We start from the raw sequence: 17,531 nt of genomic DNA, 5'->3' as shown, positions 1-17,531 counted from the left end.
GCCTGTGGCACTGAGGAGGTGTTATGGAAGACCAGGATGCTTCATTAGCGGCCTTCAGCTCTTCTGCATTGTTTGGTCTCATGTCTCTCATCCTTCTCTTGGCAATGCCCCATAGATTCTCTATGGGGTCAGGTCAGGCGAGTTTGCTGGCCATTCAAGCACAGTACACTGTATACTTTTCGGAGGTCCGATATTGTTCTATTCTACAGTCCTCATCTTCTTGGTTCCATGCAATATTCTCATTTTCTGGGATTGTGGATTTGGGGTTTTCACGAGCTGTACGCCATGATCATCACAATGATAACAAATTAAGGCTGGACTGATCTCGCTTTGCATGTAATGCGTCTGTCTCATAGATCAGTTTCACCTTTTAATTTGCATGACTGAAATTAATGGACTTTTGCACGATGTTCTAATTTTCCGAGTTTCACCTGTACATTTTCTGTGGAGGTTTCCAAGCAGGCAGCTGTCAGGGTAGCCGTGTTCTGAGAAGCAGGGTGGACTAGATGACCTCTGAGGTGCTCTCCCACTCTGATGCGCCACGGAATCTTTGATCTGGGATACTCACGCGGAGTTCTGATGGTTGTCCCTCCCAAAGGATACCGCAGAGCCGGCAGGAAACGACCACCGGGACCGAAATGCCGCCCAAGTGAAATTCGGACGATCATTCCAGGATTTTCTCCAAGGAGAAGCTGGAATTCCAAGAGGAATTCCAGGTTCCTCCTTGGCGGGGGCAGCTTTGGATCATTTTTTTCAAAATGATTGTGGGCCCAGCAAAGGAAGGAAGGCTGAAGTGTTTGTGGGACTATTTACTACGAGAACAAATCGTTCTATGCCGCTTTTCAACAAAAGTCCCCAAAGCGGTCTACATAGAAATAATTAATTAAATTGAATTAAATTAAAGTGGCTGCCTGTCCCCAGAGGGGGCTCAGTCTAAAAAAGAAATATAAGACAGGACCCCCCAGCACCCAGAACATTAGAACTTGGAGTCGTCCCATGAAACTGACGGGCAGACATTTCAGGATGGGCCAAAGGAAAGACCGCTTCACACAATGGATAACTCATGAATGTCTGGAACTCTCTGCCACTAGAGTAAAGTGTGCCGTCGAGTCGATTTCGATTCCTGGCACCCACAGAGCCCCTGTGGTTGTCTTGGGTAGAATGCAGGAGGGGTTGACCATGGCCTCCTCCCGCGCAGTATGAGATTGATGCCTTTCAGCACCGTCCTATATCAGCGCTGGTGTTCCCCATAATCAGCGGGGATTTGAACCCGCAACCTCTGGCTCGATAATCAAGCCATTTCCCCCCGCTGCGCCATGAGGTGGTCCTCTGCCACTAGATGTGGCGAATTAATTAATTAACGGAGGGGGCAGGGGGTAAACCTATCAAGTCTCTGGCCGGCCACTGCTTGCAAACAGAATCCTGGAGGACCTCCGCTCTGTTCCAGCAAAGGGGGGGCACTCTGTACATGCTCAGAGGACCCATCTTGACTCTTCATTATTCCCCACGGTCCCCTAGCACTGAAAACAGGCAGCTTTTAATTTTTTGTGTGTGCATGGTAGTGCCGTTGCCGCCAGACGGCTTTGCCCAGGACGCGAAGAGAAGCCCACAGACCCATGATGGGGGTCTGTGGGCCAGCCCCATAAACAGACTTTTATACTCTGTCTGCGGCCCTTGGCCTTTATTGCAGAGTTGTGGCGCAAGCAGGCAGGCGCTGGGGGGGTCTTCAAAAGCAGGTTACCCCCGTCGTCCGCCTGAGCGGCTGAAAGCCAATCTCGGGGGAATCCGGGCGGCGGCTGGAACCCGTTTTATGCCGCGGCTGCTTCATGCTGGGGCAGGGAAGCCGGCGGACAAAGGGGGTTGGGGGTCTCAATGGCTGTCTGGCCTGGGTCTCCCATAAACCACAGACAATGTTGCCCCGAGACAGTCGGGGGGCGAGGAAATCGTCCCCGCCCCGTTGCGGGCTTTCCTTCCGGCCCCTCACGGACGAGAATCGAGCCTTGACATTTAAGGACGGGGACGGCGGAGATGTATATCCCGCTCGTCAACCAAAGACCTCGAAGAGAAAAAAAGATAAAGAATACAGGAATAAGAGGGTCCCCTGTCCCCTAATGGCGCAGCGGGGAAATGACTTGACTAGCGAGCCAGAGGTTGCCGGTTCGAATCCCCGCGGGTCTGTTTCCCAGCGTGGTGTCGTGGTTAGGGTGCTGGACTAGGAGCGGGGAGACCCGAGTTCAAATCCCCCTTCAGCCATGAAACTAGCTGGGTGACTCTGGGCCAGTCACTTCCTCTCTCAGCCTAGCCTACTTCACAGGGTTGTTGTGAAAGAGAAACGCAAGTCTGTAGGACACCGCTCTGGGCTCCTTGGAGGGAGAGCGGGATATAAATGTAATAATAATAATAATAATAATAATACATTGGACAGCAGTGATATAGGGAGATGCTGAAAGGCACCATCTCATACTGCATGGGAGATGGCCATGGTCAACCCCTCCTGTATTCTACCAAAGACAACCACTGGGCTCTGTGGTTGCCAGGGGTCGACACCGATTCGACGGCTCATTTTACCTTTACCTGTCCCCTAAGGGATCACAATCTAAAAAAAGAAACTATAAGGGAATCACCACTTTAAAAGGGGCCTCTTGCTCAGTTAGCGGGCGGTGGTAGAGATGTTGCCTTTATGAAAGAAAAGGGCAGATTCTTCCACAAGGGGCTGTAATGATGGCCCAAGGGTGGGGTGGGGAGGGGGCTTCAGTTTCAGAAGTTTTTTGTAATTTTCTGCCATAAATCAAGCCACTTATAGGACTTTTTTTGAATTTTTTTTAAATTCAAAAAAATCATTAAAAATCAACCGCTTGACTAATCTGCTTCCAAATCAATACACAGAGTCCAGCTAACCTGTCCTACCTCTGTGCCCAGTTTCAGAAGTCTAGGCCAAGCCATTCCAGACATATAAAGGGGGCCCTTGGGGAAAACCACGGGTCCCTTTAAGAGAGTGGGCCCAAGGATCTGGGCTCCCTGGTCCATGCCTAATGGTGTCCCTACACACACACACACACACCCCGCCCCCACCCCCCAGTCTCTATGGGGTACCTGAACTAAAGACTGGAGACAGAAAGGGCACACCGGTTTTAAAAGGCCGGGGCTCCCTCCCTTAGCCCAAGCAGGAACTGTCGTTTTAAAAGGGCAGAGTCCATCTGGGCTGGGAGCCGGGGCGGGGAAGCGGAGGACGGGCTCGTCCTTGTTGAGACTTCTCTTCCGAAAAAGCGAGCCGCCACCGCCCCCTCCCTCTTGGCCCAGCGTCTCTTCCCTCCCATTGTTCAAACAATGAGTTCAGGTTTCTGATCCGCCCGCTGCTCTCGGACACCCTTTGCATGAGGTTAGGAATACAGTCCAAGAATGCGGGTGACAGAGCCTGGCGTTGAGCAATGTTTACCCTGTTCCCGGCCGGGACGGCCACTTGCGCTGGCAAACGCCCATCTGTCAAAGAAGCGCATTCTTCCCCTGGCCGGGATCGGGATGCCGAGGCAGCCAAGGACCCCTTGCCATTGGGGTGGGCGAAGATGGAGCCAGACGGGCCTCCATGTTTCCCACGCCACGGCGACCAATTGGCCCCTGTGTGAAAGGCTGTGCCTGTCGCCAGAAATAATGGATGCCGTCCTAAGAAGAGCTCTGCTGGGTCCCGCCTGGGTAAGAATGGCCTTGCTGGGTCAGGGTCGAGGCCAACGTAGCCCAGCCTCCTGTTTCTGACAGAGGACAGCCGCATGCTCCCGCAGGGAGCCCACAATCTGGAGGTGAAGGCAACCACGCGCTGTTTCCATTGGCTCTCGAGTAATTAGAGAACGCTAAAGACATCTCAAGAAGAGCGTGACCCTTCACTCGGCTGTGGCAAAGAGTCCCTCTACGCCAGCACCCGGCTCCCAACAGTGGCTGAACCCCGGGGTGCCCCATGGCTCTGGAACGCGACCCCCAGTGAAACCAGAACCTCCCCATCTCTGGCTGTCTTTCGGCAGCTCTTGGAAACGGACCCGTTTTGTCAGGCTTGATCTATTAACGGAACAAAAGCGGGGAAGCCCCGAAGCGGGACAGGAGAGGGCCGCCCGTTCTCTCCCCCGTGGCTTGTTCCCCACCTGTCGGAACTGTGGGACAGTGGAACTGCCTGCCTCATGCAGTGCTGGGCTCTCTCCTTTGCTGGAGGTTTCCAGACAGAAGCTGGATGTGCATCTGACAGAGGTGCTCCAACAGCAGGGTGGACTAGACCACCTCCCTTTCCACTCCAAATTCTAGGATTCTGTGAGATCCGCCAGGCGTTCAGCGTGCTTGTAATCTCTCTGTGAGTGTGGCAAGGGGCCCTGCGTGAGCCACACCGCCTCCATCAAAGGGAAGCTTCTCTCTTCCAGCCCTCTCTTCCCTCTGCTGCCCTTGGGGCCCCCCAATAACCTGCTCTTGGGATTCTCCAGACCTCGTTCGGGGACATATTTTCGGGGGCGGCAGAGGAAATGTGGGGGCGGTTCTTGCGGAAACTGCCCGATAGTGGAGCATCTTCCGGTCATGGATCTCCTAGTCACTCCTCTGCCTGCTGTCTGGTGCATTCCTTGAAGGACCTTGTCCTTCGCTGACTTAGGAACATAGGAACATAGGAAGCTGCCATATACTGAGTCAGACCCTTGGTCCACCTAGCTCAGTATTGTCTTCACAGGCTGGCAGCGGCTTCTCCAAGGTTGCAGGCAGGAATCTCTCTCAGCCCTATCTTAGAGATGCTGCCAGGGAGGGAACTTGGAACCTTCTGCTCTTCCCAGAGCGACTCCATCCCCTGAGGGGGAATCTCTTGCAGTGCTCACACATCAAGTCTCCCATTCATATGCAACCAGGGCAGACCCTGCTTAGCTAAGGGGACAAGTCATGCTTGCGACCACCAGACCAGCTCTCCTCTCCACTTGAATGCCAAAGGAGGCAGTTGTTTGCCTGGGAAACATGTGCTAGGAAAGCCTAATTCTCCCAAGTATGGGCTCCCCAAATTCTGTATATGTGCCACACAATCGGTCCATTCTCATCCCCAAGTCCAGAGCAGAGGGCATGTCCAGCCAGGCTTTCAGACCTGTGCGTGCTCCCAAGAGCCGGCTGTGTGTTGGCAAAAATCGAGCTAGAAGAAGGAGGAAGTGATCTCCTGCTAGCTGCGATCTGGGGTAACATAGGAACAGAGGAAGCTGCTGTATACGGAGTCAGACCCTTGGTCCATCTCGCTCAGTATTGTCTTCACAGACTGGCAGCAGCAGCTTCTCCAAGGTGGCAGTCAGGAGTCTCTCTCCTAGCCCGATCTCGTTGGAGATGCTGCCAGGGAGGGAACTGGGAACCTTCTGCTCTTCCCAGAGCGGCCCCATTATCCCCTGAGGAGGAATCTCTTCCAGTGCTCACACTTCTAGTCTCCCATTCATATGCAACCAGGGCAGACCCTGCTTAGCTAAGGGGACCAGTCCTGCTTGCGACCACAAGACCAGCTTTCCGCTCCTAAAAAGATCTCAAGTACAGAGCCAGGAAAGATCTCAGGGAATATAGGAAGCTGCCATCTACTGAGTCAGACCCTTGGTCCACCTAGCTCAGTATTGTCTTCACAGACTGGCAGCAGCGGCCTCTCCAAGGTTGCAGGCAGGAGTCTCTCTCCCAGCCCTGTCTCGTTGGAGACGCTGCCAGGGAGGGAACTGGGAACCTTCTGCTATTCCCAGATCGGCTCCATGATCCCCTGAGGGGGAATCTCTTCCAGTGCTCACACTTCTAGTCTCCCATTCATATGCAACCAGGGCGGACCCTGCTTAGCTATGGGGACAAGTCATGCTTGCGACCACCAGACCAGCTCTCCTCCCTGGTAGAACAGGGCTGGTTTGGCTTTTCCTCCGCCCTACAGCAGAGCTGGTCTGGTGGTCGCCAGCATGACTTGTCCCCTTAGCTAAGCAGGGTCCGCCCTGGCTTGCATATGAAAGGGAGACTAGAAGTGTGAGCCCTGGAAGAGATTCCCCCGCAGGGGATAATGGGGCCACTCTGGGAAGAGCCGGAGGTTCCCTGGGGGCTTCCTTGAGGCGTCCCCTCTGGCTGCTTTGGTGCTGAGCCGGCAGGATCTTTTCAGTGGCTACCTTCCTCCTGCCACGTTGGGGTCACAGCCCATGGCAGTGCATAACAAATTGCTTCTCTGCCCCTGGCTGGGCTGATAAAGGGGTTTTGTTTCTCAGCTGGCTTCCTCGGTTAATTATTTCTGATCTGCTGGGGGGAGCCTCTCCGTGGTCCTGGGGTTGTCTCGGGAGCTTCGGAACATTTATTTTTAACCCCGTTAAACGCATCTACGACGAATAACTTTAGAGCTCCCGACTGCACCTGTCCCGTGAGATGGCTCGTTTCCTCACCATTGCTGGCGGGTGTCTTAATGCGAAGGGGGCCACCCCCTCTAAATCCGTGGGCCTTGAATTTGCATTGCAGGATCTCGATCTTCTTGGATTCCCCTGCTCACTGGGCAAAGAGGCACCTTTTACCGTGGTGATTCTCTTGATTTAGCAGGGGGAGAGTAACTGGCCCTATCCGTCCCCAGCGCAGTACTTCCTGTGACTGTTGCTGGTGTCTTATCTTAGGTTTCTTTGTAGAATGTGAGCCCTTTGGGGACAGGGAGCCATCTTATTTGTATGTTTTTTCTCTGTGTAAACTGCCCTGAGCCATTTTTGGAAGGGCGGTATAGAAATTGAAATAATAATAATAACACTAAAATGAAAGAATCTGCACAATAGTGAACTACAGTCTGTCTGCAGAAGAACTGTACTTTTATTCAATTGAAGCAAAATTGCATATAATTGCTGCTTTGGATAATTTATGTCACTTTTGCTACATGTGGGACGGGAGTGGGGGGGGGGGAACAGCTGTGTGTGGCACGGAAATCCCAGCCCTTGACAAATGCGGGAAATGCTCCCGAGCCCCTCCTGCGATTGGATCAGGCATGATCCACATACTTTTAAGGTTGGGCCAGATATTCTCCAGTTGTGATCTTCAGGTTGAAAACGTGGTGGGGTGGAAATATTTCCAAAAGAACACTCTGCAACTATTTGCTTGGAAATATCTTGTTCTGTGCCGTTGTACTGTATCTCTTATCTTCTGCTGCTTTGACACCGTATTTCCCCCGGCTGCTTTTTCTTTCTCTTTTCCTGGATAAGGACAAAGAAGATCCCACCCAATCAGGGATCCTGGGTCTATTTTATGTTCTTATTGACTTATTTATTACATTTATATCCTGCTCGTCCTCTAAGGAGCCCAGCATGGTTCCTTGTTTATCTTCACAACAACCCTGTGAGGTATGTTTATGTTTACCCTCACAACCACCCTGTGAGGTAGGTTAGGCGGAGAGATACATGACTGGCCCAGAGTCACCCAGTGAATTTCATGGCTGAATGGGGATTTGAACTCAGGTCTCCCCGGTCCTAGTCCAACACTCTAACCACTGCACTGCACTGTTCAGAGGTGCTTTTACCCCTGGACTTCTGGGCCGAAGGACCAGGACCTCCACACCCCCTGGGGGCCCACAAATCCTCTGTAGTCTTTCACGGGTGATGTGGTTTCCATGTTGCACTGCGGACCTGCACTGTGCTGGATGCCCAAGCATGACTCTGACCTCCACCTGGCAGCTGAGCATGACTTCTGCTTTAGAGATGGAGGGGGAGTAGGAAAAGAAATATGTGGGATGAGAATAGGTTAGGTTTCTGCTAATACATCTTTGCATAAATATACCTTTTTATCTTCTTACATTCTTGTGAGTTCAGTTGCTGTTTGTGCCCTCAAGAACCCACGTGTTAAAAATACGGCATGTGTCATGGAGTGTGTAGGTGTGTGTATGTGTGTGGGTGTGTGTGTAGGGTGATGACGCTTAACTTGCAGAGGGGGGGTAGGCTCCAAAGGCCTTTAGGTCCAGGCTCCGACATTTCCCAGGTGCACCTCTGCCCGTATTGTACAGAATGGTACCATTTAGCTGGTGAAAGCAAATGTAGTCAATTAAGAGCGAGGGCGGATAGACGGATGGACATTTTTGCAAGCAATGCTGAAAGGTCAAGGTGTGTTTAGACGCGGCTGGAAACGTGAAGCACTGGAAGTGGCTCAGAGTCCAGGCTGCTGTTCATAGGAGGGTGAAGTCTGTGTCCTGGCTTCGATGCCACACGCTTGAGCCGTGTGCCTGAGAGACTCACAGAAAGCCAACGCAGAGAGAGCCCAGCGTCCAAATGTGCTGGTTCACCTGGTAGAGCACCAGCGTTCTTGCTTTGAAGCCGGACCCCAATCGCTGGTGCTTTTCGGAAGCCCCCAGTTCATGCCCCTTACGCTCCACCTTCCCACGAGGAGCTCCTCGTTCATTCAGCACCAACCAGTTGCTCTTGTTTACCGTTGTAAAGCTTTGGGGTTCAGAGTTTTCTTTGTATTGATAATTGTGTCGATGTTTTAATGGTTTTTAGAGTGTGAACCGCCCAGGAAGTTGTTGTTTTTTGGAATAGGGCAGAATAGTAATATAAGCGCATCAGTCAAGCTGTTGGGAGCCAACGGGCGTTGCTCGCGGGGTCCAAACTCTGCCTTTCCTCTTTCCCCGCAGTCCGCTATGGCCCGCAGAGCGGCAGTGAAGTCACATCCTCCTCTGCCATCAACCACCACGGCGGCAGCGCTATGGTGACCACCAGCCAGGCCATACTCCAGCAAGTCTCCCCCGCCGGCTTGGATGCCAGCCACGGCCTGCTCTCTCCGGATGGTAAAATGGTGAGTTGCACACCTGGCTCCCTGCCGCCCAGGTGCCGATAAGATAAGAGAGGGCCTGTCGGGGGCTTCGCAAACAGGGTTTGGGCTCTTCGCTTCTTTTCTCACCCTCTGGTTTGCTTCTTTATTTTGCACGAGGCCCCCCGTCTTGAACAATGAAGCGTTTGTCGAGCCGGGGAGGGAGAAGTCCCGGGTGGCACGCAGTAAACGGCCGGCCGGCGCTCTGACCTCTCCGTTCCCTGGCAGCGGGTCGTGGTGCAAGTTTTGGACGTTGCCAATAAATGTGACAGAGCCCCCCTTCTCGGCATATTGATTGAATGCCTCCTAAAGTGGAGCTGCCGGGTGGATCCTGTTTGCTCTTCTCTGCCAATGGTGCATTCCCCTGGATTTGAGAACACACACACACACACACACACACACCACACACACACACACAGCCTGCAACCGCGAACTGGTTGATCGGTTAATCCGTTGAACAAGCTCTCGATCACAGCACAGAGTTGCCGACGCTTTGACGGGAACTATTCCTGGAGCTCTCCCTCCCCACCGGCCCATATTGATTGATTGATTGATTGTTAGATTTATATACCCCCTTTCATTAAAAACCATCCCAAGGCAAACAATCAATCCCATTTTCCTCCCAAATTTCCAGCCATTAAAATCTCCAGGATTCCTTGCCAGAGTCACCTGGAGATGGGTGCCAGTTTCTGGCAACGCCAGAGGTCTGGCCAGCCGGTCATAGAGCTGGACGGGGCCTCAAGAGACCATCTAGACCAACCTCCGGCTCAGGGCAGGAAAATCAGAGCCGGGGTATCCCTGCCAGGCGGCGTCCCAGCCTCTGCTTGAAAACCTCTGGGGAAAGGTCTTGATTTTGTGGTTGATTTTAAACTGTTGATTTGGTTTAACTTTTTATAGGTGTTTTAATTGTTTTTATGTTAGCCGCCCAGAGACGAAAGTTTGGGCAGTATATAAGTTGAGTTAACTAATTAACTAACTAACTAATTAATTAATTAGGAGGCCCACCCCCCGGTTCCATGGTCTACCTGCTCTTATCATTAATAAGTTTTTCCTAATGTTCAATCAACATCTACCTTTCTGCGCCTTCAGCCCGTTAGATCTCGCTCGGCCGTCTGGGGCCGCAAAGACCTTCCCCCACTTTCTATGTGAGAAAATTTGGGGGGGGGGAGAGAGATTTTTGAGTACTGGGTGGCTGTAGTGCTATAGCCAGCCCTGGGCACCTTTTAACCTCTGCCTCCAAGCCACCGAATGGCGCGGCAAGGAAGTTACTTGCCATGGGAGCAAGAGATTGCCAGTTCGAATCCCTGCTTGTATGCTTCCCAGAAGCATCTCTGTCGGGCAGCAGCGAGCTAGGAAGGTGCTGAAAGGCATCGTCCCATACTGCGCGGGAAGAGGCAATGGTAGACCCCTCCTGTATCCTACCAAAGAAAACCGCAGGGCTCTGCGGTCGCCCAGAGTCGACACCGATCCAACAACACAACTTTACTTTGCACAGGGAAACTTGGGCTTGGCCTAGGAATCCTGCTCGCCTTTTATGTCCAAGCATCACATGCCGGCTGGGCCTGGGGGCACGTGGTCCCTGTCTGTGGCTCGGCCCTCGGGGCCCTCCTTCGGGAGAGCGTGTCGCCGCCCGGTGTGCTTTGCTGCTTATCAGGGGGCCGCATTCTTTCCCGGTCAAGTGACTCCCTCCCCGGCCGCTTTATGAATTCATATTTTCCGGCCCTAATGGCTTTGCTCCAATGTGCTGGTGCGTTACTTGGTTTCTGTCAATGGTTTGTTTTTGTTCCACATGCATGCCTGGCGGAGGCGAACTGTCCTTGAGGAGTGCCTCCTCCCTCGGGGTAAGAATCCTGCCGGAGGAATGGTGCTGGGCTGGGGAGACCACTCTGGGGTGTTTTCTGTCTCCCTTTCCTTTCTTGGGGCCGGACGCTTCGCCGGGCGCTTTGCTCTCCGAGCCTGGGAAGGGGCCTGTTTTTGTGAGGGTGGCGGTACCCGCGTCCCGTTTCCAAGAGCACCCTGGGTTACCCGCATGCAGCGGTCCACAGAGAGGGCGCCGGACGCTGCATGTGCATGGGCGGGCATAACTCTCCCTGTGTTCAGAAGATCGGTTGCTTCGTTGGCTGCCCACAGATTAAATCCCATGGGGATCGGCTTGTCTCCGTGGCTTTTGGGCAGCATTGGGCTGGTGAGCAGCAGCAGCGGAGGTCAGCACCTCAGAAGGGTCCGTTCCTGATTTCCGAGCCCCTCTCCGTGCACATAGCTCTTGTGGGGTGGGGTGTTGCGTAGCTGCCGAGGGCCTCTAACATTTGGAGCCAGACCCCATTAGAAGCCCATCAGATGCTCGAGGTATTTTCCACCATAGCAAACCATTAAAGTCTCTCTCCAGGATTTCTGGGGGCTGATGTCGCCCTCTGAATCTTTCAGCTGGAGGAGTAGCAACGGTAGGAAAGGGTTCTGAGCATCCCTCAAACACAGCCTGCCCAGGACTGTGCCATCTTTTTTTTTTTCTTGGCATCATGTTTTCCTGCTGGCAGCGTCATTTGCACCTCTCTCTCTCTCTCCGCCCATCAGTAACGAGAGCTGTGCGGCCTTCAGGCTGGCCATTTGTCAGGTGCAGCTACGGTATGTGGGCCCCGCACAGCTCTACCTGGCAAATGGCCGCCTGCAGGCCCATGTGGCTCTCAATAACGGCAGGGATTGGAGTAGGGTGGGAGAAGCCGTTGGAAATGGAGCTGCCGGGTCCCAGAGGCAGTTGAGCCTTGTCGCTCCCCCCCCTTCTGCACAAGGTCAAAAAGAGATGCCTCTTATGGCTCAGCAGTGAGTGGCCAGTGACCGGTGTGTGCTGAACACACCCCTTAGAACATGTGCCAGTGTAAAAATGCCAGACTTCACGGAAACACTCCTCGATGGTATAAACTCTGCCGTTTCCCCCTTGAGGCGTTTTTCTCTCTCTCTCTCTCGTCCATTTATTAGCAGCTCCTCTCGGACCCTGGTCTAACGATGCCCGTCTTCATTTGTTTGGGCATCCTGGTGATGGCCCACGAGTGAGAATATTCCAAAAATTCATCTTGGGGGGTTATTTTCCTTGGCTGGGCTTGACTGATTCATGTCACACTGGCTGGTTTTTATCGGTCTCCCTCTCCCTTGGCTCGGGAGGCATAGTTCTCTTCTGAGACAACCTGGTCTTCCATTCAGGAAGTCAATTCCTGACTCCCTCGGCCAGGGTCACGGAGCGCTCGACAAACAGAGTTGCCCTGGGATTCTTCCTGAAACGGCGGGCAAAATTTTGGGTGGCCCTTCTTTTTCCTCCTCTGTCGGAAATATGAAGGAAGTGAAAGACATTTTGATAAGATGAGCAGCATTCTCAGGTGCGTCTCTGAAAGGCCACCTAGGCAGAGCAAAATCTGGGGTGAGCTTGGGAGTCGGGTTGCCAGCTTACTTTACTTTACTTTACTTTACTTTACTTTGCCAGCTTACTTTGCCCGGAGCCCTTTCCTCCCTGCCCCAATATTTTTCAGAATACCGTGAAATTCTTCCCTAGTCATCGGGAGATTTCTGCTGCCTCCTCCTAGAGACGCCAAGCCAAACTGGGCAAGTCGGGCATCCCAAGAGGGCAGCTTAGCAGCCCTTACATCCGGGCCAGGGTGTGTGTGGTGTGCATGTGTGTGTGTAGACAGACGTAGGGTTGCCAACTCACACTCTTTGAAGCAATTGCTGGAGGTCCCCCCTCCTCCTTCCCTTGGATTTTTCTCCAATTTTTTTCACAAGACCAAGCCATGAAAACATAGGAAGCTGCCATAGACTGAGTCAGACCACTGGTCTATCTAGCTCAGTACTGTCTTCACAGACTGGCAGCGGCTTCTCCAAGGTGGCAGGCAGGAGTCTCTCTCCCAGCCCTCTCTCGTTGGAGATGCTGCCAGGGAGGGAACTGGGAACCTTCTGCTCTTCCCAGAGTGGCAGCTCCATCCCCTAAGGGGGAGAATCTTTTCCAGTGCTCACACTTCTAGTCTCCCTTTCATATGCAACCAGGGCGGACCCTGCTTAGATAAGGGGACAAGTCATGCTTGCGACCACCAGACCAGCTCTCCTCTCCTAAAAAGATCTCAAGTACAGAGCCAGGAAAGATCTTGGGGGATATAGGAAGCTGCCATCTACTGAGTCAGACCCTTGGTCCACCTTGCTCAGTATTGTCTTCACAGACTGGCAGCGGCTTCTCCAAGGTTGCGTCTAAGAGGCCGCTGGAGGTGGATATGCCAATTGCTGGGAACTCCAGCTTGGAGGGTTTGCTCAGACACCGATATATCTAGGGCTTCTGAGGAAAGCTCAAAAGCGTCCAAAACGAGAAGTCGTCTTTCGGAAGGGTCGCATGGCGCAGCCCTGCGTGGCAGGAGTTCTCTTGAGCATTGGGGTCGATCCCGTGTGGAACTGACGGGGTCTCTCTTTCCTTGGCAGATCACGGTTTCTGGAGGCGGACTCCCCCCGGTCAGCACCCTCACCAACATCCATAGCTTCCCCCATCATAACCCACAACAGTCCCAGAATCTCATCATGGCCCCGCTCTCCGGAGTGATGGCCATCACGCAAAGTAAGTGCTTTCCTCCTGCCTTGGTGGGGACTCCGTTCTGGGGTTTGGGGTGGGTGGGTGGGTAGTCAGCAACTGGACCCACACAGCTTACACACACACACCCAGACACACACCCATTGTCAGCCCAGAGGCAAAGGAGAAGGATGGAGAACAGGGTGGATAAGCCGTTTCCAAAAACATTACAAGTCAATAATGAGGGAGGGGAGCACATTCCGAAGCCATTAAAAAAAGCCTCCCCAAGTGCCCAAGAAGACCCTCAGCCCTTCACTGTGTGTTGTTGTTTTTTTAAACTGTGTATTTTTCATTTAAAACAAAACAACAATAGAAAGAATGTATCCTAGGGAACATGGTATACCAAAACCGTTCAGCACGATTCATATAAAAAAGGACAAACGAAACAACCGCATTGTTTTAAACACTAATACCGTATTTTATGGACTATAAGACTCACTTTTTTCCTCGAAAAATATCCGCCCAAATTCAGGAGCGTCTTATATGTTTTAACAGTTTAATATGTTAAAACTCTGAAAAACTGGATTAAAATTAAGGTGCGTCTTATAGTCCGTAGCGTCTTATAGGCCGTAAAATACGGTATCTTAAATACCTGTTGCAAGGGAAGAGCAGCAGGAAAGGGGGCGTGCCCTCTGCCTGTGGACTTCCCAGGATGCTGGGCTAGGTGGGCCTTGGGCCTGATCCAGCGGGGCTCTTCTTCTGTCTTTTTCTCATTAAATATGTATCGTCTTTGACCACTCTGGCCTTATATAAGTGGACTTGGGATTGTCAATACAATGGGGCAATCCTTACAAATAACGTTAGGAACCTAGGAAGCTGCCATATACTGAGTCAGACCCTTGGTTCACCTAGCTCAGTATTGGCTTCACAGACTGGCAGCGGCTTCTCCCAGGTTGCAGGAAGCAGGAGTCTCTCTCCCAGCCCTATCTCATTGGAGATGCTGCCAGGGAGGGAACTGGGAACCTTCAGCTCTTCCCAGAGCGGCTCCATCCCTTGAGGGGAATATCTTGCAGTGCTCACACTTCTAGTCTCCCATCCAAATGCAAACCAGGGCAGACCCTGCTTAGCTAAGGGGACCAGTCATGCTTGCGACCACCAGACCAGCTTTCCTCTCCTCAAAAGATCTCAAGTACAGAGCCAGGAAAGATCTTAGGGGATATAGGAAGCTGCTATTTACTGAGTCAGACCCTTGGTCCACCTAGCTCAGGATTGTCTTCACAGACTGGCAGCAGCGGCTTCTCCCAGGCTGCAGGCAGGAGTCTCTCTCCCAGCCCTATCTCGTTGGAGATGCTGCCAGGGAGGGAACTGGGAACCTTCTCCTCTTTCCAGAGCAGCTCCATCCCCTAAAAGGGGAATCTCTTCCAGTGTTCACACTTCTAGTCTCCCTTTCATAATGCAACCAGGGTGGACCCTGCTTAGCTAAGGGGACCAGTCATGCTGGCGACCACCAGACCAGCTCTCCTCTCCTAAAAAGATCTCAAGTACAGAGCCAGGAAAGATCTTAGGGAATATAGGAAGCTGCCATCTACTGAGTCAGAGCCTTGGTCCACCTAGCTCAGTATTGGCTTCACAGACTGGCAGCGGCTTCTCCCAGGTTGCAGGCAGGAATCTCTCTCCCAGCCCTATCTCCTTGGAGATGCTGCCAGGGAGGGAACTTGGGAACCTTCTGCCTGCAAGCAGGCAGGGGCTCTTTCCCTGAGCTACGTCCCCATCCCTTCAGGGGAATACTGTTAATCCCTTGCCAAGGACGGTTTCCCCAATCGCGGTTTTGGGTATCCACGACTGGGAAATTGCGACCTGTCTCGCCAACTATGACCTGAGTATCCACAGTTGGGTGAGATTTTTTTTAGGGATTTGAGGGTTCTTCCCCCAATTTTGGGGGGGCTCAGAGGTTCAATCCACTCATTCCTCTTGCTAAGCCTGCCAACGCCTTGCGATTTTGAGTGGGTTTTTGATTTTGAGTGGTTTTTTTGTGGTTCAAAGGTGACTTCGAGCTCTTGGGGGGTTTTCCAACATTTTCCAGAGGTTCACTCTGCTCACTCCTCTTGCTTATTTTTTGGTGATTTTAAGGGGTTCCGGGTGATTTTTGGTAATGGTTTGGTATTTTTTCCTTCGATCCTTTTGGGGTTTTTTCCCCTGACCACAGTTCCCCTCACCCTCCCGACTCCCCTTGATTTCAGTGGCTCGGTTTGGCCAGAACGGCGCCCTGGCGCTTGGCCAAGAATGACTCCGTCTTGCAGGGCTCACACGTGGCATTTCCGGTTTAAGGGCAAACCCGGGGGGGGGGCACCAGCTTAGCAAAAGGGACCCTCCTTGCAAGCACAAGACCGGCTCTCCTCCCTGGACGGCTTGCCCTCAGAGAGGCTCTGACGCGGGGTGGTGGTTTGTCTTGAGCGGAGGTTCCCCGTATTCTGGGTCAGCCTTCCCCCGTCCCTGGGGGTTGGGGGATCTGCCTTGCCCCCACCTGGCCACCCTTTGAAATCCCGCGTGGCACCCTCCGTGGCCTGGTAGGCTCCGTGGCCCGGAAGCCTCCAGCGGCTCCCTCCGTGGTCCGGTATTCTGGGTCAGCCTTCCCCCGTCCCTGGGGGTTGGGGGATCTGCCTTGCCCCCACCTGGCCACCCTTTGAAATCCCGCATGGCACCCTCCGGCGTGTGGCACCCTCCGTGGCCCGGAAGCCTCCAGCAGCTCCTTCCCCCCCCCCCCCCCGCAGGCCTCAGCAGCTCCCAGGCGCAGAGCGTGCCGGTGATCAACAGCGTGGCCAGCAGCCTGGCGGCCCTGCAGCCCGTCCAGTTCGGCCAGCAGCTGCACAGCCCGCACCACCACCAGCAGCTGATGCAGCCGTCGCCCAGCGGGATGGGCCAGCAGCCCTTCATGACGCAGCTGCAGAATTCGCACAGTAAGCAGGGATGCCGGGGGGGGGGCGGGGATGCCGGGGGGGCGGGGCGCTGGCCCGTGGCCACTAGGAGGGCCCGGAACGCCACCAAACGGCACACACACACACCCTACTCCCGGGGGCTGATTCAAGCCTCAGGACCTTGGTATATGATGCTCTCACCCAAGGCTTGCTTTGTCGATGTGGGGTGCCCCGACTCCTGGAAGCTGTTGTGGGCACAGTTGCTCTACCCCCCCCCCCGGGGTGGGCAATTGTGGCCCTCCGGCTCTCGCTGAACTACAACTCCCATCATCCCCAGCCACAGAGGGTGGGAGTTGTTATTCAGCAGCGGCTGGAGGGCCTACACTCTGCTTTGAAGAGGACGGGTCTCTGCCCCAAAGAGCTTCCAGTCTAAATCCCAACGGAGTGAAGGGGCGATAGAGCTACCCATGCAAGAGTCGGCGTGGTTAGAACGGGGGGGGGAGCACTAGAGGAAGAGAATCGGGCCGCACCAAATGCAACTGCAAAGGAGGAGACCAAAGTCCCCCGGTGCTGTGATCTTGTCTATTATTATTATTATTATTATTATTATTATTATTATTATTATTATTATTATCATCATCATCATCATTATTCGATTTCTATACCACCCTTCCAAAAATGGCTCAGGGCAGTTTAAGCCCTCCCATCGTCCTTAGCCATAATAAATGGTTGCTGGGGATGATGGGAGTTGTAGTCCCGCAGCATCTGGAGAGCCCAGGGGGCCTCCCCTTGGGTTGGAGAGTGGGGCTGAGGCCAGGGAGAGTTTGCATCCTGCCTGACTCTCGGGCTAAGCGACCTGGGTGTTGTAGGGCTAAGCCAGGGGGTGGGTGGGGGTGGGGGAGGGAGCATTGAGCCCCCCCACCCACCCTCCGCTCCTTGGAGGGAGGAGAAGCGCCAGATGTGGCTTCAGCTGGGAAGAAGGGCTGGCCTCCCACGCACTCTTCTCTCGGAGTCAGTCACCAGGAATTTGGCCAGACTTGCTTCGCAACCCCTCCGGCCTTTGGGGATGTGCCGCTTTGCACCCTCGTCTCCATCCGAAACAAAAGCCAGGCGGCCTGTTTGCTCCCTCTGATGCCGACGGCATCAGCCCCAAAGAATGGCTGCGTTCCCCCCCCCAACCCCCGGCCGGGCGGTCCTGGAAACGACGGTGCCCAAGAGGGCGGTGGGCGGTCTGCCTCTCCTTCCCTTCCCTCTCAAGCCACAGAAGAAGGGCTGTTCTTTGGTTTCCCCCCCGC

The 17,531-nt window shown here is 53.6% G+C and overlaps 1 protein-coding gene across 2 annotated transcripts in view; it reads left to right on the top strand.

The window, feature by feature from the left end:
* The window catches only part of HNF1B (HNF1 homeobox B), a 55,126-nt gene that overhangs the window by 33,408 nt on the left and 4,187 nt on the right, over positions 1–17,531 (top strand). For both annotated transcript variants that reach the window (XM_053275624.1, XM_053275623.1), the window contains exons 5-7: positions 8,609–8,769; positions 13,237–13,369; positions 16,093–16,278. In XM_053275624.1, the coding sequence (XP_053131599.1) occupies positions 8,609–8,769; positions 13,237–13,369; positions 16,093–16,278 (480 nt within the window). The remainder of the gene's footprint in view (positions 1–8,608; positions 8,770–13,236; positions 13,370–16,092; positions 16,279–17,531) is intronic.

This window comes from Hemicordylus capensis, chromosome 12, assembly GCF_027244095.1.
Source record: "Hemicordylus capensis ecotype Gifberg chromosome 12, rHemCap1.1.pri, whole genome shotgun sequence".
Taxonomy (NCBI): Eukaryota; Metazoa; Chordata; class Lepidosauria; order Squamata; family Cordylidae; genus Hemicordylus; species Hemicordylus capensis.
This window is presented reverse-complemented; position numbering and strand designations above follow the sequence as displayed.